General features: G+C 53.6%; 1 protein-coding gene across 11 annotated transcripts in view; it reads right to left on the bottom strand.

Annotated features, from left to right (window-relative positions):
* The window catches only part of CACNA1C (calcium voltage-gated channel subunit alpha1 C), a 391,277-nt gene that overhangs the window by 103,310 nt on the left and 266,149 nt on the right, over nucleotides 1-21,818 (bottom strand). For 7 of the 11 annotated variants that reach the window (XM_018048701.1, XM_018048691.1, XM_018048693.1 and 4 more), the window contains exons 7-9: nucleotides 14,263-14,459; nucleotides 7,764-7,867; nucleotides 1,256-1,428 (exon numbers count right to left, since the gene is read on the bottom strand). In XM_018048701.1, coding sequence (XP_017904190.1) covers nucleotides 1,256-1,428; nucleotides 7,764-7,867; nucleotides 14,263-14,459 — 474 coding nt within the window. Of the gene's footprint in view, nucleotides 1-1,255; nucleotides 1,429-7,763; nucleotides 7,868-8,123; nucleotides 8,228-14,262; nucleotides 14,460-21,818 lie in introns of all 11 variants that reach the window. The other 4 variants (XM_018048697.1, XM_018048696.1, XM_018048698.1 and 1 more) reach the window with 2 other exon arrangements.

The raw sequence follows: 21,818 nt of genomic DNA, 5'->3' as shown, positions 1-21,818 counted from the left end.
GGGAAGGCGGGCTGCTCTCTGCTCACAGCCATGTCCTCTGCCCTCTCCCTCCACCCACGCCTCCTCCTGGATTGCCACCGAGAGCTCAGGCACCAACGAGCCAGGAACAGCTGGAAACCAGCTGGGAAGCGTGAGCACAACCAGCACAATGCACGCCATGCACATGGCCAGGGTATCCACACACCGTGTCAGGACACACGTGCACACATGCGTCCTGTGCCTTCCTGGCCTCCGTAAGGATAGTGACGGACACCCTGCCTCCCCATCGGTCCCCAGAGCCCAGCGGGTCTCCCTTCTCTCTCTTGGCCCCTAAGCCCCTTTGGTTCCCCGCCCTTACCTGCCTGACCCACGCAGCAAGCTGTTTAACCTTATGGATTCCTTGGCCAGAAACGACCTTATTCAAATGTGTGAAACATGAGGGAAGGATACCCACAGGAGGAAAGCATGGTTGGGGTCAGAGAGACAGAGGTCAGAGGAGACACAGGGCAGTTAGGGCCACGTTTACCCCACAACCCAGGTACTGGGGGCTGAACAGAGCACAGAGCCCCACTCTGGAGCCACCAGATCTGAGGAGGCTTCAGGAGCCTGCATTTCCAGCAAGTGCCCCAGTGATGCTGGTGCTGCCAGTCCAGGGCCCACATTTCAGATCCACTGGGCGTGTCCCATGAACCTGGATTTCCACGATTCATTATCTCCTCAACACTTGCGCGTCAATACCATCCATCACTCATTACCATCCTAGCAAAAGCCTGCCCAGTAAGCCGCCATGGGAAACCCCAGAGAGAGGGACTGGGCTCCATTTCTAAAACCTGATGCTGTTCTGCCAAAGCCCTCAGGGTTTCTTCAACCTTCCTGTTTCGCACCTCCCTGGAGCTTTGAATCGAACCTCCTCGAGAGAAACCTTTGGCTCTTTTCCCTGAGAGAGCACAGCGGTGCTTGGAAAGGGATAGGGGCGTGCTTTCCAGGTGGTGGAGGTGGAGATGGTCCCTTTTGAACAAGCCCAGAGCAGGATGCCCACCCCTCTGCCCAGGGAGCCGGGCTGGGAGGAGGACGTTGGATTGAAAACAAAGAACCCCATCGAGCAAAGTGTCTCCGGACCAGAGGCTCCAGCAGGACTGGGAGGCTCTGCTGCACACGTGGGTCTGACTTCTGAGAGCCGAGAAGGATGCATCCGCGAGGCAGGGGTGGGCAGCCTCTGCTCCCCAAGCGCCCCCTCCCAAGCCCAGTCCCCAGCCCCTTGCGGGAGGCCGCTCACTGTTTCGGGGTTTCTCCTCATCCAGGCCCTCGTCCTCATTCTCAGGGTCGATGTCCTCAGCCTGCGTGATCCAGTCCAGGTAGCCCTTCAGGTCCTCCTCCAGCTGCTGCTTCTCTCGCAGCTTCTGGAAGTCGCCCCGGGCCTTGGCCTTCTCTCGCTCTTTGGAGAACTCTCTGGTGAGAGACGCCAAGCGGGCAGGGCGGGAGAGATGGGGCAAGAGGAACAAAGGGTTAGCTGCATCGCACAGGAAGCCCACCGCCGGCCCCCACTTGCATGGACCCCCATCCCAGGTCTGATCTGCTCTCATAAAATGGCTGGGGGGGCATCCTTACTTGGGACGTGAGCAGCGGGTGGACCAAACCCATGTCCCCTCTTTTCGGGCCATGATTGCAAGCTGCCTCTCACGACAGACATCCCACAGTGACCTGAAAGGCCTTCTGAACAGTAGCCATCAGGGACCCCCATTACAGCCCTGGAAGACGAGGAGCTGGGGTCTAGCTGAAGTCCCTCCTGCCCCCGCCTTCACTGGCTCTGCCAACCCAGGTGCTTCCTCAGGGGCTTGAGGTCGGCCCTGGTTGGGTATTTACACTGCAGAAGTTGTCCGATGTTACAGATCAGGGCTCTGCCTCTCAATGTTATCCGTGGGCCAGTATAGTTACTGAGGTCAGGCCCAGGAGAGCTCACCTCTCCACCCCTTCTCATTTCTAGGGCATGTTCTGCCGGTTCAGCAAGCCTGGAGGGTTTCTAATCTAGAGAAAGTTCTTTCCCACATGAGGGAGACAAAAGAGGGTTCCAAACACAAGAAAATGTCCTGTGGCTGCCCTTTGGGTTAAAAAAGAAATCTAATCAGGATGGGAAAATGCATAAAGTCAAGACGATATAAAAGTTAAATGGGGCATTCAGTCTCAAGCAATAAAGAGTAGAAGCTAAAACTGGGTTGGGATTTGCTGGAAGAAGGGCCTATTAAAGAATTTTGGAGAGTGTCTACTTCTTTCCTGTTTCCTCTGATTCTGTACTTATTTTCTCTCTGACTTTGAATTCACGTTCTGAGCCAGGAGGGGCTGGTGGCCAAGAAGGGGGTCAAGTAGGCTGGGTCTCACTCTCGAGGCAAGTCTGTGCCTCTTCTAAACAAATAGCAGTGCATGCCTCAGTGTGTGGCACTTGGGACCCTGGGGGTATGTGCGGATGCCCTGGGCATTTCAGCTTCCTCTAGAGACACGACTCCTTCTCTTAGTGGCGGAGGCACAGTTCACCGTGGGAGGCTGCAGAGTCCACCTGAAGGGATTCTGCAGCAGCAGACACTCCACAGGCGGGCATCATGGAAGGCAGGGCACACAGGTGAGCCAGGGGCAGGACAACTCAGCTCCGGAGCCCCCATACCCACCAGCCAGGGTCTGCATTCGCTGCTGGAGCTCAGTTTTCACTCTTTACCATGAGGGGCAGGGCCGGGACAGTCTGGGGACACTTCCGTTGGGAGATGCGGGCTCCAAGTTCTTGCCAACTGCCGCTTTGATGATGCTCTGATTGAGACGGGATGTTCTCCTTCACTCTGATTGAATCCAATTCCAGCCTGATTGAACTTGCTCTTCCTGGGCTTCCTGCCAGCTGCCAGCACCTCCCCTACCTTCTCTGGGGAAAAGGGGCCCGGCTGCCCACTGACCACGTGGAGGGAGGCCTCAGCTCCTGCTGTTGGGGAGGGGCCTGGAGAGAGGCCCCAGCCCTCCCACCCACCACTCCTCTCGGGCTTGTGGGCTCGCTGCCTGGAGTCACTGTACAGAGCGCCCCCTCCCAAGACGGCAACTCCAGGCCCCCTTGACCATCCTTCCACCCCCCTCCCTACCCTTGGGAGCTCTGTCCCTTGTGCAGCAGGCTTGGGCTGTAGGGGACTGAGTAGCTAAAGTCTTCCTCCTCCTGGAGCCAGGAGCTGACCCAGTCATGCATGGTGACATCTGCTCTGCAGAGTGGAAGCTTGCCATCCATACCCGAGACCTCTGGGAACCACACAGACATCCCCAGGAGACGAGGAAATAAGTTTTCCTGGGGGTGAGGGGAGCAAGGAGAAGCAGCATGGCCAGGTCCTCATGGGGTTTAGGGCGCATGGAGGGGAGGGGGTTCCCCCTGCAGGCCCCACGCCATAAGGGACCTGCAGGATGGAAGCACCTGGCTCTCTTCATCTCCTTTCTGATGTCCTGATGTCTCACACTGCTGGGTCAGTCATGGGGCATCTGTCTGAAGGCAGGGGCACGTCCTGTGCCAGTAGTGGCTGATGGCACAGATGTGGTGGAGAGCCCACTCTGGGTGTGCGGTTTGCACAGCTCCCAGTGGTACATGTGGAAGGTCTGTTGGTGCCATGGCTCGGGCTCGAGGCCCCACGATGACCGGTGTAGCCGGTCCTCATCACCCATGGACTCTGCGTCTGCAGACCTGTCTCCTCTCTAAGCCTTGTTAGTCATGCCATCCATGGTGAGACTTTGTGGTCACCGCAGACATGTGGTAAGGCAGGATCTGGGGTCATGGTCTCGGCTGAGGTCAGACAAGGGGCTGCCACCTCCTGGGTGCAGCTCATACTGCAAATGAGGGCCTTTTTACAGCCCATCTGATGCCATGTCTCCCGCATTTTGTGCTTTTTGTTGTGATTTTTCTGATTAAATGGCCTCTAAGCACAAAGCTGCTATGCGGTCTATGACCCGGAGGTGCCTCTGGGGAATGTTCAAGTGTCTGACAAGCTCCATCCAGGCCTGAGTTATAAGCTGTGGGCTGAGAGTGTGGTGTGAACGAGCCAACACTATGCCTTAAACAAGGTGCCTTCACATAGACGCACATAACAACAACTTGTGTCCTGATGACAAGGCTGTGACCAGAGGCTCACAGGAATCTAACCCAGTATTTCCCCCAAAGAACAGAGGTCGGTGTTCACGAATTCAGTGTGGGACCAACCCTGCTGGGAGTCGTGAGCATCACCTCTGTCCAGCTGCGAGGCAGCTTGTCCGGCGCTTCTGCTTCTTCTTGACATGGGTCTTAACTGTGGCTGGTGGTCAGGGCTGTTTCCATGTCGCAACGTGCCCATTGCACCCTCAGGCCCTCTGCCTTATTTCTCGGGGGAAGGAGAGCTGGGCGCCCACCCTCTAAGAGACCCCAGGCCCCTTGTCACCTGAAGACATACGTCTTCTCTGTTTGCAACAACTTAAAACCACAAAGTGACCAGAATCCAGGGTCCAGTGACTTTCACTCGATTGCAACTTCTAGTGCAGTTTCCGGAATCTTGTGGTTGCGATCACTGTTCTAATGGGCAGGAGAGATTTCTGGAGGTTCTGAGACTTATGAGGCTCAACAGGTAATGAACGTGGAAGCATTTTGAAAAGATCCACAAGATGGATAGCAACATGGATCCATCTGGCCTCAGCAGGAATATGTTTCCAGACAATGGATGCCCAACCCTCCAGTGACCAAAATCTCTGACTTCCACGTTTAAAATGGAGGCTTTCCAGAGTTGCTCTCCTGCCTTCCTGAGCAGGAGACCCCAAGCGTCCTGAGCCCTTCCTTCATGACTGCAGAGAGGAATATACCAGGATGAGTCACGCTGCTGGGCTCTGAAAGGACAGTATCCTTAACTGATGGACTCAGGGTCCCAGCCACCAGCTCCAAACACTTCGAGATGGCAGTGCTGCATGGGGGTGGGGGGCTCTGTTCTCCCTCAAGAGCTGTTACATTCACTAGCTGCTGGCCTCCAGCTCAGGACCGCCTGAGGCCCTCAGGCCAGGGGTTCTCTAGCTTCCTCCAGGATCCCTGGTCCTCGGTCTGGGCCCCTCATCTGCCCACAGGTGGCCTCTCCCCCTTGCATCTTGGCCATAATTTGGAGTCATGGGATTAACCAGGCTGATGGGCTTGGAGATGGTGGAGGGTGGGGGATGGGAGCAAAGGTCGTGGGTCCACATGTGGGGGTTAAATCCTGATCCTCCAGGCCCCACCTGTGAGAACTGGGGAGGTTTCCACATATAAACCTCACTTTTCTTCCCCGTGGAGCGGACATGTGCTCTGCATCAGCTCTCGGGCAGTGTGGGCAGCACGTGAGCAGATCCACCAAGGACGCCAAGCCCGAAGCCTGCCGACAAACTCCTCACAGTGGACACCGACCCAAGAAGGGGCCTCGCGGTGAGCTCCTGGACATTTCTAAGCACTCCGGGAGGTTGGCCACAGGGCGAGCGGGCATATGGTTGTGATCCGGGGGTGGGGGTGGTGGTGGGGGAACTACCACACTGCTGTCCTGGCTGGTCAAGACGGGGTCAATGCCACACATCCCCAGTCAATAGCAGCCCGGTTCTGGGCTTCTCCTTGGGCAGCCAGCCCTCTGGATGGGCCAGGAAGGGGAGCTGCTCGCCTGCAGACACTCTGCGTCCAGGCAAAGTGGGTGTCTGGGGCCCAGGAAGCTTGGGAGGTGCAGCAGTGTTGGGGGGCTGGGGTGGGGAGGGGTCCAGGGAGACCGATCGAGGGCTGAGCTCCCAGGAGGGGAGTGGATCTGGGTTCTAGAATCCCATGGGCCTGCCCACCCACTCACTCACTCGCTCAGACTCAGCTGGGTGGAGACCCATCCTCTAAGGCCAGTCTGCTGCCCCTAGCACTGCCGCCATCTGACTCCACTTTGACCTCTGGGGAGGAGTGCCCCTCGGGGGGCCGAGCATGACCTGGCAGACCCCTGCTCGAGGGGGCTTCGAGGTCGATGCCTCAGCCTCCACTGCAGATTTCTGGGGGGACTTCACTGCTCAGACCTGCTCCTAATCTCGGGGGGGAGGAGGTGGAGCCACCTTTACCCAGGTTGAGAAGCTGGCACATCACAGGCCCAGCTCACTCAGTGTTCATCTGCGGGCAGTGATGGGGAGATGGGACAGGGCCTTGTGCAGACACCGACCAGTGAGGGGACCCCTACAAGCCACACGGCTCCTCAGGGGGCCTTCCCTTGTCCCTGGAAGCAGAAGGCAGCATGTCTAACCTGGGATGACCCCGCTCAGTTGTCCAGCTCCAACAGCACCGAGCAAACAGCGAGCCCCGTGGGGACAGCACTGCCGTAGGGATGGCACTGCTGCTGAGCGCCTGCTGCCCGCCGAGGCGCTGACGTAAACTGCCACGTGCCACTGTCACGGTGAGCGAGGGGCTGGGGTCACGATCCCTGTTTTGTCAGCTGGGTGAGCAACATTAAGAACCTCCTGCCTCCAGGAAGGCCAGAGCTGGAGCGGCCACATTTCTGCCCTGAGAGGTGACGAGTTTGACTTTTCCAACCCTCTCCCTGAGACCCACTATAAACAGGCCATTTTCTTGTGTTGGACACAAAATGGAAGCCCTTCCACCCTCCAGGCAGCTGACGGGGGCACCCACTGTCCTGTGGATCGCTGTCAGACTGACGGAGGGTGCTGGTCCCCCCACTGTGTGGCCAGTGTGATGGGGCCTCTGATGGCCCTCCTGCTGGGGAGGGGTGAGGTCAGGGTGGAACCCTGTCCCTTCCCCACTTCCAGGGCCGACCCTGACACTACTGTGGGGCCTTGGACTGCGGCAGGAGAGGGGGGACGTCCTCCTCCTTGGCTGACTTTCCCCCATACACACATCCCCGGAGACGGAGGAAAGGCTGTGAAGCAGCGGCCCCTCCCCCACGTGGTGCAGGAGCAGAGAGTCACGGGAGCCTTCAGGGATGGCCTTGGCGTGGCTGGCTTGGGCTTGGAAAGAAGAAAGGGAGCCGAGGAGATGTCCAGTGGGGCTGTGGGGCAGGGTGGCCGCCCAGGGCTCCTTGGGCCCTGCCACCTGCTGCCTCGACTGCTTTTTAACTTCATCTGTGCCAAGGCCGAAACCAGGAGGGCCTCCTACTTGGAGCTGGGCAGGAGAAGTAGAAGGAAGGCATGCCCAGTCTCCTCTTCCCTTCTGTAGTCGGGAGCTTTAAACAGCTGAGTGCTCTTCCTTTCCGAGGGGGACACAGACGGGGCAGCCCAGGCTGCGATCAGAGCCAAGGAGAAGGGAATCTCGGTCTGTTTGGTTTATTTGCATTTTAGCTCAAACTCCTGGCCCAATCAGCATGGGTAAAGAGGGCCTGAGTCCTCATTGCCAGTGATCCTGGATGGAGGCTGGACAGATGGCCCAGGTGCCCGTCTGCTAGGCTGCTATGAGGGCCAGAGTAGATGGCCCATGAATCTTCCTTCAATTCCTCTGCCAAACCAAGGGGCCCAGATGCCCCCGAGGTCCCCGGAGAAGCATCCTGCCCACCTGGACAGTCCAGCCTGACGTGGGCAGGGCTGGCAGCAGATAGGCGGGCCCAAGTACCTCTCACTGCAGCCCAAACCAGGGGTGGGGGTCCTCCCTGCGCCTCTGACCTCTGTCCAGCCAGGCCAAGGACATTCACTTTAAGGCTCCCGGGCTGGCCCACGTCCCAGATTCATCAGAGCCAGAAGAATAGAGGCAGGAAGGGCAGAAAGAGTAAAACGAGGTAAATGGAAAAGTCGAGACCTTCTTGCTTGGTCCTGCTTACCCGCTAAGGACACCGAGAACCAAGTTAAGAACAAAGAATGAACCTATGATGATTAATGTGACAAAATAGATCCAGGGCCAGTCCCTTCCCACGGCATCATTGACCTGGAAGAACGGGGTCAGAGTTAGTGTAGCTCTGGGAGCAGCCGAGCACGGCCCACTGCCCCAGGCCTGGCGCCATGGGTGGCACCGGGACCGGGGCTTCCAGGTCACCAGAGGCCAAGCGGCCTGCCCAGCCAGCAGTCCACATGTGCAGCTGAAGCGAGACAGTTTCTGTTCTCCTGGGCCTGGTGACGGGCACACGGGGCCTGGGGCCTTGCTCAGCTGCGTCGTGACGTGGACACAGAAACACTCAGCTTACCCGCTCAACACACCAAGAACCAGATTTAGAACGAAGAAGGATCCGAAGATGACCAGACTGACAAAATACACCCAGGGTAACTCGTAGCCCATAGCATCCTGCATCTGGAAAGACCAAGGATAGTGAGGAGAGAGAGCAGCAGGAGTGAGTTCACAGCGAGGAGGAAGGGAGGCCAGGAGGGAGAAGCAGAGACTGGGAGGGAGGAGCAGAGATTGGGGGAAACCACTGTTGCCCAGCGCCACCTTGACGCTAACACCCTGTGACCTTGACCTGAGCGGGAAGGACCTTGGCGGCTCTGCCTCGGGGTAGGTGGGGATCTCGCCCGGCTGTCTCTGCCCTTTTATTTTCGGGTGAACAGAATTTCCCTCCAATATTTTCTATTCACTCGCCTAAGAAGCTGGGTCACCTCCAAAGTGCTTTCTTCCCTAAGAGATGGTTTCTGCTCACTTGGGTTTATGTGGTCACTGTGGCCGGCACCCTGGCCTCAGCTCTCGCAGACAAGCAGGGGTGGAGGCTTTGGGGTCACACGGGGAGACGCCTTCCTCAGGGAGTGACCCAGGGGCCTGGATGGATGAGTGCTGATGACCACGCTGTGTCATTGACTTCAGAGGCCACGGGCCGGGAGGACGGTGGTTCAGGGTTGGTGCTCAGGGAACAGCTCTGGCAAACATGGGCCAACGGTGACCCCGTGGGAGGTCCACACCCCTGGCTTTCCAAAATCCCTCAGGGCACAGGCTTCCTGAATGACCTGCACCTGTGGTTTTCCAGGTGAGGCCCCAGGGCCAGCAGTGTCACCCTCCCTGGGGACCTGGGGACTAGTTTGGAACCTCACCCCTTGGCCCTACACCCATACTGGGGGCGCCTGATGTCCCAGGTTCTCATGAGCCCCGAGTGCATCTGATGTGTCTTAGGCTTGAGACCCGCTGGTCCACAGCCCAGCCTTCAAGGCAATGACAGGACAGAGGCTGTGACTCTCTGTACCCTCTCGCACCCCCACCCTAGCTCTGGGCTCCCTACTCGGGCGGCCTGGGCGCCAACGCATGTGCGGGCAGCCCTGAAGTAGGGCAGTGCGGGAGCAGGAGGCGGATGGCTTCAGTCAGCCCGTGTGGAGCTATTCAGGAGAGAAGAATAAATAAAGTCATATTTTAAAGAATGACCCAGATTGCTGACACTCTTACTTAGAGGTGAAAAAGGACAGGTCTGCTCAGACACTGAAGCCAGCCGTTCCCTGAGCCCCTGTTGGGCGGGCGTGCAGAGAGGCCCCCCTGGGTCCAACACCTGCAGCCCCTCAGCCGGGACCTCACCAGTAACCAGGCTTTGCTGAAACACACGCCTCCTCTCCTCCCACATCTAATCCCTGGAGGGAACCACACCTCGAACCTTCAAATCCAGCATCACGTTTCCCCAGGAAGAAAACAGGAGGACTGTCGACTCCAGCCCCGACTTCTGGGGGCCTCTCTCCACCCCAGCTGACTCCAGGGTACCTTTCAGGTCTGGTACCCTATCCAAGGCCCTGTGGTCCCCAAGGGCTGGGCAGTTTGGGGGGCATGGGAGGCTGTCACCTGCCGTCGCAGGCAGGAGGTGCAGCCTTTAAAATCACAGTGCATTGCAGGGGTGTTATCAGAGGGTGGGCGGCTCTGCCTGAAAGCCAGTGCCAGGGTGGTGGCTAGATGAAGCCCTGGCCTGTGCCACCTCGTCTGTGGGACACGGCGCCCATCCACAGGGCACTGGGGGAGCAGCAAGTCAAAGGACCATCTCACCTGACCCCTCCTGCCCCTCTATGCCTGCTCAGGCACCAGGAAGGCCCAGATGGGGTGGGATCCGCCGCAGGCCCACCTCTCCCAGAGACCGACAAAACCAGCTTCTCCGGGACTCAGCCGGAGCCCCACACTGAGTGGGGCATGGAGTGGAGGCCTGCGGACCTTGCAGTCCCAGGTGGGCCTCTGGTACTTGGTGAGACCACAGGGGGCTGGGCTGGTTCTTGGATGTGTGAGGAGCCCAGAGCACAGTTCTGTCCAGTCTCTAAACTGGCAAAAAGCTGGCTTTTCCTTCTCTCTTGCTCCCCACTCAGTGAAACTGACGGGCCAGCAAAATCCCGCCTCCTCCAGGAAGCCCTCCCTGCTCTCGCTGGGTCCTGCGTGGGAGCCACGTTTCTCTGTGTCCTCGTCTCTCCAATTAGACCCAAACTCCTCGAGCGCAGGCCTGGGGGCCCTGTAAATGCTCACTAAATGTGTGTTCAATTGAATTACTGAGTAATAAGAACTTGCCTAATGCCAGTGAAATGAATAAAACAAAACCTAATAAGTAAACAAATTATAGCTTTGAGAGATGAGAATTCCCCTTGTTAATATGTTTATAAACCAGGAGTTTATTGTTTAGGTAACAGATTCTCTGTTTAAAGCTGCGTGGGTGCTGAGCAGTAATGCCCTACCTAGGGCTGACTCAGGGTTCAGGGCTGGGGGTACCCGGGACCCTGACACCTTCTCTACCTGATCCCTGTTAGAGCCAGGTGCTGTCTCTGGGTGATGAAGATTCTTCTCCACTTTTGACCCTGAGCAGCTCTCTGGTCATTGCTAGAGCTCAGCTCCCCAGCTCTGCTCGCTGGACACCTTTAAGGCAGTGAGAAGAGGTGGAGATGGAACAGGAGAGAATAGGGTCAAACACCCAATTCCACCTGCTTGGAGGGAAAAGACCCTCCTCATAAACCAGGGATATTTCAGCAGCGCCGAGGCCAGAGATCAGAGGCCATGGTGTGCACATGTATGTGTGTGCATGTGCACCGCGTGTGTATGTATATATGTGTGTGCGTATGTGCATGCATGCGTGAGTGCATATCTATGGGTATATGTGTGTGCATGTGTGTGCACATGTGTGCGTGTGTATGCACGCACATGTGTGTATGTGTGCATGTATGTGTGCATGTGCACCGCGTGTGTATGTATATATATGCGTGTGCGTATGTGCATGCATGCGTGAGTGCATATCTATGGGTATATGTGTGTGCATGTGTGTGCATATAAGTGTGCGTGTGTATGCACACACATGCATGCATATGTGTGTATGTGTGTGCATGAATGTGTGTGCGTGCATGTGTATGAGGAATGTCCTCCCAGCATGTCCACACGTGTGAGTGTGGAGCTGACAACTGACTTGTGACAAGTTAAAACCTTACGCTTTCATTCCTGCTGGAGCCAAACTGAGGCAGAAGCTCCCAAAGACACATCTTTCCTTTTTGTGATTTCTCATGAGGGAGTCCTTTTAATTTTAGTTTTAAGCTGAATCTCTAATTCTTAAAAATCAGCAGAAGAATTGGTCAGGGAGAAACCAACTGAGGAAAACAGGAGGTGTCAGGAAGTGAGGCGGGGAATGAGTGCTGGTGGAGGAGGTGAGGCCAGGACACAGGCCAGATGGCTCTCCTGTGTCACACGGAAAGCAGAGTCTGGGGGCCCGGGCAGAGGGCCTCATGGGCAGAGGTCAACAGAGTCCCCTTCATGGATAGTTGCTGAGGCACTGAGAGTCCTCAAGTGCAAGGTGCCCAAAATCCTGCTTGGAGCCCTGCTTGGGGATCAGGGGACAGTCATGCCTCCCTGCAGATGCCCTGTGCCCTGCCCTGCACAGACACAGGGCATGGGGACCTCTGGGACCTCCTGCAGGGGCTGGGGCTGGGCCCTCAGTGTCTGTCCCCTGGCTGGTCCTCGGCGTCTGTCCCCCAGCTGGACCCTTGGAATCTGTCACCTGGCTGGACCCTCAGCGTCTGTCCCCCAGCTGACCCTCGGCATCTGTCCCCAGGCTGCACTGGGTGGGGGAGCGGGCCCCTCCCTGCTTAGAGGGCTCCATATTTTATAGGAAAGCAAAGAGGGGTGTGAGAGTCTGGGGTTTTGGAGAAGGAGCCTGAGGAGAGGAAGGAGAAGCGACCAGAGAGGGTACAGAAGCAGAGAGTGAGCAGGCAGGCGCTCCGGGCTAGGAGGGGCCTCCCTCAAAATACCCACCAGGAGGTTCCCTTTTGCCTTCAGGGGTGTGTGTGTGTGTGTGTGTGTGTGTGTGTGTGTGCGCGCGTGCGCACACATGCACATGTGTGCCCGCACACACACACACATGCACACATAGCTCAGTCACTTAGGAAGGTGCTGGGAAGGTCAGGGGAAGGCTGTCCTAGGGGCTGGGGACTGTCCCCACCTCTGACACTGCCATGCCCTGCCCAAGCTCATCACCACCTGCCCCCACTGGAGGGGGGAGAGGGGGAAGGCACAACACAGCTGTTGAAAATTGCTGGTTGCCGGGCGAGCTCCTCTCAACCCCCACCCTGGCTGTCACTGTGACAGCACCTCCTTGGACCACATCTGGCTGGGGGGGTGGGAAGCGGGAGGGAGGGATGAAGGAGGATCACAAAAATACATCAGGCCATCAGCAAAGGAAATTATACCTATTCCCCCACCCCCACCCACCCACCCACTGCCGTCCTGCCCTCAATTTGATGCCATGGGAGGTGTTTCCATGGCAACGTAGGGCCTGGGTTTGGAGCTCGCATGGTGAGGCCCCTGAGCCCAGTCCCACACGACCACGTGTCCTGTGATGCCCGTTGGCAGAGGACGTCTCTGTCTTTGGCTGGCCAGAGGGACCCACCCAAGGTAGAAGGACTCCTTAGGGCCACTTCTGAATTCTATCTGCTTTGCTAAAAGAAATTAAACTTGCCTGGATAGAGTAAGCTCATCTCCCTTTGTCTCACAAATTATTCAAAGCCAAGTTCTTACTGAGTATGAGCCTGGGAGATGTGTGCCAATGTTCATCTCAGTTGGAGGGAGAGGTGATTAGACCTGAGTCTTTTCTGAGAGTGAAGCTGCATGACCGCTCTACTGGGCTCCCACAGCACCACCGTTGTTCAATGAAGTCTAGCTGGTTTCCCTGCCCTGAGTTGGATGTAATTGTGTCTGAATCCTGAGGACTCCAGGCACCCCCTATCAAGCAGGGAACACTGAATATCATTGGTGGGGTTCAAGGCACACGGGCAAGTTTAAACTGGTTCTATGAAGAGGCTCACATTTCACGGCAGTGCAGGGTCTCAGCCTGCCCCCAGAAACTGGGAGAAAAGGGCTTCTGAATTGTTGAAAACAGTTTAGCAGTCACAATGCCCACAAGGTGCAGAGCATCTCTGAGAGGTTCCAGAACTCCTCCTCCTGGTCGGGGGCGGGAGTGGACACCTTTCCTGGCTCTGGTCCTTCCCAGCCTGGCGTCCCTCCCTCCCTGAACAGCCTCTTAGACTGTTTTCTGGGCAGCCAAATCCACTTGATTATTTGCAAAACTAAGCGCGATGGTATTCTCAAGCCCGACAACAAGCATTTTCCGCCCAAACGCTGGAGTGCAGCGCTAGGCTCTGGCAAGTCAGTTCTCACGTGGAAGTAAGAGATCCTACAAAGAATGACATTTTCTGGAGTTTTTACAAATAATGGACTTGACTGCCAGAATGAAGACAGATCAAATGTGGTGTGTTTGCCTGTGGGGCAGGGTGCATGAAAACCTGCTCCTCGACAGCTGGGACGCTGGCAAAGTCGTGTTGGCTGCTGGCTGATAAAAGGGCATCTTTAAGGTAAACGGAGATTTACTGCTGATTGCTTGGCACTTGAGAAGTGACATTTCTGAGTACGCATCACATGACCAGCAGAGCGCTCTGTCAGGAGTGAAGCAGCTGGCCATGCGTTTGCCAGACTAGCTGATAAAATGAGGGAAGATCAACATGTGAGGTAAACACAATAGAAGGCCGCGATGCTGCACAATTCAATGAAAGTGCTTTCCTCTTTGGAGGCCAAGCCTGAGTTTTCTCTTTAGCCCTAGAAATTGAACGTGTGCCCTCCCGCTCCCCTGGGGACACGGGCAGGGCATGCACGGGCCGGGAGAAGCCCCACAAGAGGGCCCTTGTGTCGGGCCGGCCGTAGCCCCGCTGGGCTGCGTGCCAGCGCTTCCCACTGTGGAGGACAAATGAGAGGTGACACCTTTCTTGGGCTGGTGAGCAGAGTGAGGCTCATGGGCTTTGCTTCTCAGGCAAGGCCTGGAAGAAATCAAGGTCCTCACTCCTCCCGGTGTGCGTGTGACTGCACGTCCCTGGAAGGCGGATGCTCCCCGCCCCGCCCGCCCCGGCACGTACCCAGTAGAGGACGTCGGTCCAGCCCTCCATGGTGATGCACTGGAACACAGTCAGCATGGCGAAGGCGAAGTTGTCGAAATTGGTGATGCCGTGCTTGGGCCCATCCCAGCCTGGTTTGCACACTGTGCCGTTCTGGCATTGCCGCCCGTGGCCCGTCTCCAGGGCACAGGGTGAGGGGTCGTCTTCTGCTGGGACATCTCAAGTGGCCAGGGGGAGAGATACGGAGGCGGGGTGGGGGAGAGGGATGGGCAGAGAAAGAAGAGAGAAGTTAGTAAAGCAGTGGCTGGGATGGCAAAGGACCCAGCAGCGGCAGCACAGAGCACAGTCACACCAACGCCCCGAACACAAGCGAACACACACAGCGCTGGGTGTTCATTCAGGCTGCCGTCAGTTCAGAAGGTCAGCGCTTTCAGCTGAGTGTTGCAAAACTGTATTTAACCTGGACTGACTTCAAAGACAGGGGAGAGGCTGCCCGTCAAATGGCCAAGAAAGATATGACTATGAGGCGACCACTCTGAGCAAAAACATCCTGGAATGCAGAGGGGAGGCCTTGACTTCTGTTTTTGGTGCTCAAGTATCTGCAGACATTTCTGTGGGAATGCCAGAGTTTAGAGTGAGGGCGTTGTGGGTTTTTAAAAAAAATTATTGGGTAGGCCAGAAAGTTCGCTCTGGTTTTTCTGTAGGATATTATGGAAATTTTTGGCCAACCCAACAATTTTTATTAGAGTGAACCGTAAACTTCCAGATGTTCAAGCTGGTTTTAGAAAAGGCAGGGGAACCAGAGATCAAATTGCCAACATCCACTGGATCATCAAAAAAGCAAGAGAGTTCCAGAAAAACATCTATTTCTGCTTTATTGACTATGCCAAAGCCTTTGACTGTGTGGATCACAATAAACTGTGGAAAATTCTGAAAGAGATGGGAATACCAGACCACCTGACCTGCCTCTTGAGAAATTTGTATGCAGGTCAGGAAGCAACAGTTAGAACTGGACATGGAACAACAGACTGGTTCCAAATAGGAAAAGGAGTACATCAAGGCTGTATATTGTCAACCTGCTTATTTAACTTATATGCAGAATACATCATGAGAAACGCTGGGCTGGAAGAAGCACAAGCTGGAATCAAGATTGCTGGGAGAAACATCAATAACCTCAGATACGCAGATGACACCACCCTTATGGCAGAAAGCGAAGAGGAACTAAAAAGCCTCTTGATGAAAGTGAAAGAGGAGAGTGAAAAAGTTGGCTTAAAGCTCAACATTCAGGAAACGAAGATTATAGCATCTGGTCCCATCACTTCATGGGAAATAGATGGGGAAACAGTGTCAGACTTTATTTTTGGGGGCTCCAAAATCACTGCAGATGGTGACTGCAGCCATGAAATTAAAAGACGCTTACTCCTTGGAAGCAAAGTTTTGACCAACCTAGATAGCATATTCAAAAGCAGAGACATTACTTTGCCGACTAAGGTCTGTCTAGTCAAGGCTATGGTTTTTCCAGTGGTCATGTATGGATGTGAGAGCTGGACTGTGAAGAAAACTGAGTGCCGAAGAATGGATGCTTTTGAACTGTGGTGTTGGAGAAGACTCTTGAGAGTCCCTTGGACTTCAAGGAGATCCAACCATTCCATTCTAAAGGAGATCAGCCCTGGGATTTCTTTGGAAGGAATGATGCTAAAGCTGAAACTCCTATACTTTGGCCACCTCATGCGAAGAGTTGACTCATTGGAAAAGACCCTGATGCTGGGAGGGACTGGGGGCAGAAGGAGAAGGGGACGACAGAGGATGAGATGGCTGGATGGCATCACCGACTTGATGGACGTGAGTCTGAGTGAACTCCGGGAGTTGGTGATGGACAGGGAGGCCTGGGATGCTGTGATTCATGGGGTCACAAAGAGTCGGACACGACTGAGCGACTGAACTGAACTGATAGTTGCTTCACACTGCTGTGTTAATTTCTGCTGTACAGCAAAGTGAATCAGCCATAGGTATACATGTATCCCCTTTTTGGGATTCCTTCCCATATACAGCACCACAGAGCATGACATTCTCATTAGTTATCTATTATATACATAGTATTAATAGTGTACATATCAATCATTCTCAATTTCCCAGTTCATCCCATCTGCCCAGTATGTTTTTAAAAAACTTATTCATTTTTAATTGAAGGGTAATTGCTTTAAAATATTGCATTGTTTTCGACCATATATCAACATGAATCATCCATAGGCATACGTATGTCCTCTTCCTCTTGAACCTCCCTCCCACCTGCCACCCCATGCCACCACTCTAAGTTGTCATAGAGCCCCAGTTTGAGCTCCCTGTGCCACACAGCAAATTCCTACAGGCCATCTATGTTACATATGCTAGCGTCTATGTTGACATGCTACTCTCTCCATTTGTCCTGCCCTCTCCTTCCTCCCCTGTATCCATAAGTCTGTCTCTATGTCGGCATTTCCACCCCTGCCCTGCAAATAGGTTCATCAGTACCATCTTTATAGGTCCCATATAGATATATGTTAATATATGATATTTGTCTTCCTCTTTCTGAGTTACTTCACTCTGTATAATAAGCTCGAGGTTCTTCCACCTGATTAGAACCGACTCAAATGCATTCCATTTTATGGTTGAGTAATATTCCATTGTATATATGTACCACAGCTTCTTTATCTACTCATCTATCGATGGACATCTAGATTTCTTCCATGATCTAGCTATTGCAAATAGTGCAGCAATGAACTTTGGGGAACATGTGTCTTTTTCAATTATAGTTTTCTCAGGATCCCTCAGTATTGTTAATGGGAAGGTTCTTTCATGTAACTGGCCAGAGATCCTGCCCAGTGACACGTCCTGACTCCCCACAGGTCCATGCAGCATGTAACACGATGCTTCACCAGGGATGCAGGTCACTCTACAGCAGAGGATGCCTTCTTGATGAAGGATGGAGAACAAATTCTGATGGCGAAAAGTACCCCCTACAGAACATTATATCAGCCCCAGGGAACAACGCCACTGCAGTATTTTGTGTGGTTGTGTCACGTGGAACCTTGCCTCCTGCCCTTTTCTCCAGCATCTTCAGGAGAGAAAAACCACCTGGACCTCCACTCAGGACAGAGTGGCTATGGGGGATGGGAAGAATCTCCCTGGTATGGAGCCCTCTTGGCGTTTCCAGGAAACAGCTTAACGTCTCCCATGGCCTCAGGCTGTGCTCAGGCTAATTCCATGCTCTAGGAAGAGGTGCTGGGAAATCAGTGAGTTAGGCTATTTTTCATGCAGAGGTCATTGGTGGATTGAACTAGACTTGGCTGAGCTGAGAATTTCCATTTTGGTAAAATACTGAGAGTCTTGGTCCCAGTTGCAAGAGGTAATGGCGTAGAATTTGCAGAACTCTGAGAAATTAAGGGCATTGTCTTGGGCTTGTAGAAAGAAACAGGGATAGACAGAATTGACCTTCGTTCTAGCAAACAACTCAAATGGCAGTGAGGATGTGCCCCCAGAGAGAAAGTTTGCTTGTCGTCCTTCATTCGGAGACTCCAGGCCACCAGGGTCCTCTCTGGTTTCTGGCAGATCCAAGTAATCGGGGGCAAGCACTTCGATGTCAAGGCTATTGGCTTCTGGGCTGCTTCTCAGTCTGTGGCTTCAGATTACAGCTTTTCACTCCCCAGAGGATGACAGCAGAGGAATACTAATCCTAAGTCTTCACTGAGGGTGACCCTTTGGGGTGTGAATTGAGCTGTGCGGTTGGAGATACACGCTGGCCTGTGTTGTCTTGGCTTTTTGCCTTTCTCTCTCTTTTCAACAGCTTCATCGAAACATAATTTACATGCCGGACAAGTCATCAGTGAGCATGGACAGCTCAGTTATTTTTAGTAAATTTATAGAGCCGTCCAGCCGTTACCACAACCCATTTGGAAATGCTCCCACCACCCCAAATTTCCGAGCCCCATCTGCAGTCACACCTGCCGTCTGTCTACGGATCTGCCTGCCTTGCAATTTCATGGGGATGGAATCACACTAGGTGGCTTTGGGGTCCATATTTTTTCACGAGGCATCATGTTTCATGGTCTGTTTCTTCCCACGGACATACAGGTCACTGTGGGTTTATCTGCTCACCCGCTGATGGACAGCTGGCTGGCCGGCTTCCACAGGTTGGGGCCGCTGTAAGCAGAGCAGCTTCCTGGCATGTTCCAGGCCTGGTGCTCCAGGTCAGGTGTGTGTGCAATGACCCAGGGGATCCCTGATCCCCGAATCATATGGGGGACGACAGTCTGCACCATTTCCTACCCTGGGGTCTGGCCCCCAGGAGACCCCCTTCACGGAAAGGAATTTCGGTCTGTTTTTGGTGACTTCTGAACTTTTGAAGTCTTTGCAAATTTGGATGTGAGGTTAAGTAATGGGAGGCTGTAAGAGGGTGGAACCTGAAAAGTGAGCCTCAGACCTAAGGGATACATAAGAAAGTGGATGATAAGCACCTAGAAATTGAGAGTAAGTGGACTGGAAACCCAGGGACCAAAGAGATCGTAAATTTTATTGGGTCCAATGGTCTAGTGATGGCTTTTGGGATGATGTGTTTAGTCATTGTGACAAAAGTTCTGGGAAGATGAAAGATAAGACAAAAGAGAAGGTGAACAACATGGACGGAAACTTGGGTTTCTTTTTCTCGGGTCCTGCTCTCTAGTGCAGGAAAGACGCTGCTAATCTTTGCACTGGCACCCCTGATCTGATAGCTTTCCTTGCATTTCAATTCCTCAGAACTGAAATGAGGAAAAGGTGAAGGCTGCTAGAGTGGGTTCTGAGTGTCCTCAAGGGAGGAGCACGGATCTCGGGGCTTTATAAATGGATGCTGGAAAGAAAACAGCGTCCAGGGGACGCAATCTCATTAAGAAAGAAAACAGCGTCCAGGGGACGCAATCTCATTAATAAATGAGAGAGGACCAATCTCATTAATAAATGATTAATAAATAAATCAGAAAGTTGGTCTGCAGATCAAGCGCCTCTCTGCTATCCTGAGTCGGTCTTGAACAATAATAAAAAAAAGATTCAAGAACAATTAAGGAGCAATAACAATCTGGTAAAAATAGGTGTCTATAAAAAGCACTAAAGGGAACACTTGGAAAATGTGAACACACACAGATCAGCATGTCCTGGCAACGTGCCCTTGAGGGTGAGGGGAAATTAGTCTAAACGCCAAGATATGTTGGGTTTTCTGTAGAGCCGTGAACTCCCAGAGAGGAAGGTGGGAGTGTGAGGTTGGAGAAAGAGCTGAAGCCATGCGGGCTCCCCATTTCAAAGAAGTGAGAGAGGAGGGGTCATTCTGGAGAATTCCAAATTAAGTCTGTGGCAGAAGAATAGAGGTGAAGATGAGAGAGATTTTGGAAGTGTGGTTCACACCAGCAGGAGCAGGGACTCTGGGAGAACGTCAGCAAGGGGCTCCAGGGAGAAATGACCAAAGACAAAACCAGTTACTTTCTGAGGCCCCAGATCTGAGGAGTGAATAGAGAGAAAGTGATTTCATGTCTGGGTTTCGGCCAACCAGCTCTCTTCCAGTCTCAGGGGTAATTATTCCGCTTGGGAGAGCGATTCAGAGTGACCTGGCTCGAGCGCCACCAAACAGATGGGACAACCAGAGACAAAAAGGATGGACATATGGTGATGTGTCTGTTGAGGAACAGGGAAGGCGCCTTGCAGATGCCTCCAGAATCGGGGAATATGTGTCTCCAAAGGCTGCTGCGTCTTCAGGGACTGGAAGTGGCAGCCCAGGGTCGGAACAGCAGTCCACTGGCAGCCCAGAGCTTTCTGGTGTGGATTCAACACCCAAGGTTTCCTCACGTCTACACGCTCACAAAGCCATCTCAAGTGTAAAGAAACCACTGGATGTAAAATCCCTTAAGAAAACCAAGACAGGGATTTCCCTGGTGGTCCAGTGGCTAAGACTCTTCGTTCCCAAGCAGGGGGCCCAGGTTCATTCCCTGGCCAGGGAACTAGATCCCACATGCTGCAACTAAGACCTGGCTCAGTCGAATAAATAAATACTTTAAATAAATAAATACTTTAAATAAATAAATAAATAAATACTTAAAAAAAAAAGAAAACCAAGATAAGGACACTCAGCCACTTTAGCATAATCTCAATTTGCACAAAAATTCAGGAATTCAACACAAAGTCTAAAATTAAAAAAAGACACCCATTCCAAAGGTGATGCCAACGTCTCCAAAGCAAAGGGGGACTGGGGTCAAAGGTTGCAGGCTTGGGCCCTCCTCCCTCTGGCTGTGCTGAGTGTGTCCGGGTTCCTGTATGTGTCTCTCCTTGTCAGAGTGGACAGCAGTATGTTCCCAGACTGGCCATCCACCCAGCCAGGCCAGTCCTGCCGTCCCCTGAGAACAGAGGGTCCACTGGAGGGCTCATCAGGCCTACGGCCATCCCATCCAGCACAGAGGAGCCCCACGGCCCAGGCCAACACACCCACCATTTACTGGCCATTTGAGATCACTGATGGCCTGACGACAAAGTCAGAGGCTTCCAGGCAGTGCTGGCGTAGCCCCACAGGATCTTGCTGCCCGCGGGAAACCAGCCTTGGCTGCTCCCCATTGTTCGGGGCAGAAGCCTCCTCGAGGTGGGGGTGTGTGTGAGTGTCTCTCAGCTCACACAGCCTCATGGGAGCGGGTTGCTCAATGGGAATTTCACCACGCTCCTGCCCCCTTGGTGCTCAGGGGAGCCCAATCATGGCCCATTGCCCAGTTGATGGGGTCTTCTAAACCCGACAGCCCTACGCCGGCCTGAGAAGTCTGGGTCAGACAGGTCATGACCATTTCAATATGATGTCATGAACGTTATATGTCTTACACTCGCTCTCAGGCAGGTCTTAGGATGACCCGAAGGAAGCTGCACAATCAATGTAAATGTATTAGTTCAGGGCAGCTACAGATGGAGCCCCCAAAGAAGAAGGCTTTGAATTAAAGGGGGAGAACATTACTCACTGTGATATTGGGTATTTCTTTAAGCAAGGCTGAAAATCTCAGAATTTTAGCTAAAGTCAAGACCCAATTCCTTCCATTTTAAAAGAGCTTTTTTTTAAAAATGACAGTTTATTTTATATAATTATGACCCATGAAATGCTCTCTACAGTGAAAAAACGGTCTCCTCTTAGACTCACCATCAAGAAAGTTAAAACAATTGTGTGACTCTCTGACTATAGAGTCACAGTTTGGGGGTTTTGTTTCGACTGTGGCGGGTACAAAGACCCAGTCAATCTATTAAGTCAAACCAGAGCACACAGATCAGGGGTTCAAGTCAAACCAGAGCACACAGATCAAGGGTTCACGTCAAACCAGAGCACACAGATCAGGGGTCCAGGCCAAACCAGAGCACACAAATCAGGGGTCCAGGCCGAACCAGACCATGCAGATCAGGTGGTCTGCTTTGGTTTCTGAATAATTCAGAATGTCACTCCCTCCACTGAATGTTTCTCCACATCCCAGGGCAAGGGCCTCAGGTTTAGTTTACTGCCTGGGTCGAGGGGAGTGAGAAGTGATGGACACGGAAGGGACAGAGGGTCC

This window comes from Capra hircus, chromosome 5 (genome assembly GCF_001704415.2).
Source record: "Capra hircus breed San Clemente chromosome 5, ASM170441v1, whole genome shotgun sequence".
Taxonomy (NCBI): Eukaryota; Metazoa; Chordata; class Mammalia; order Artiodactyla; family Bovidae; genus Capra; species Capra hircus.
This window is presented reverse-complemented; position numbering and strand designations above follow the sequence as displayed.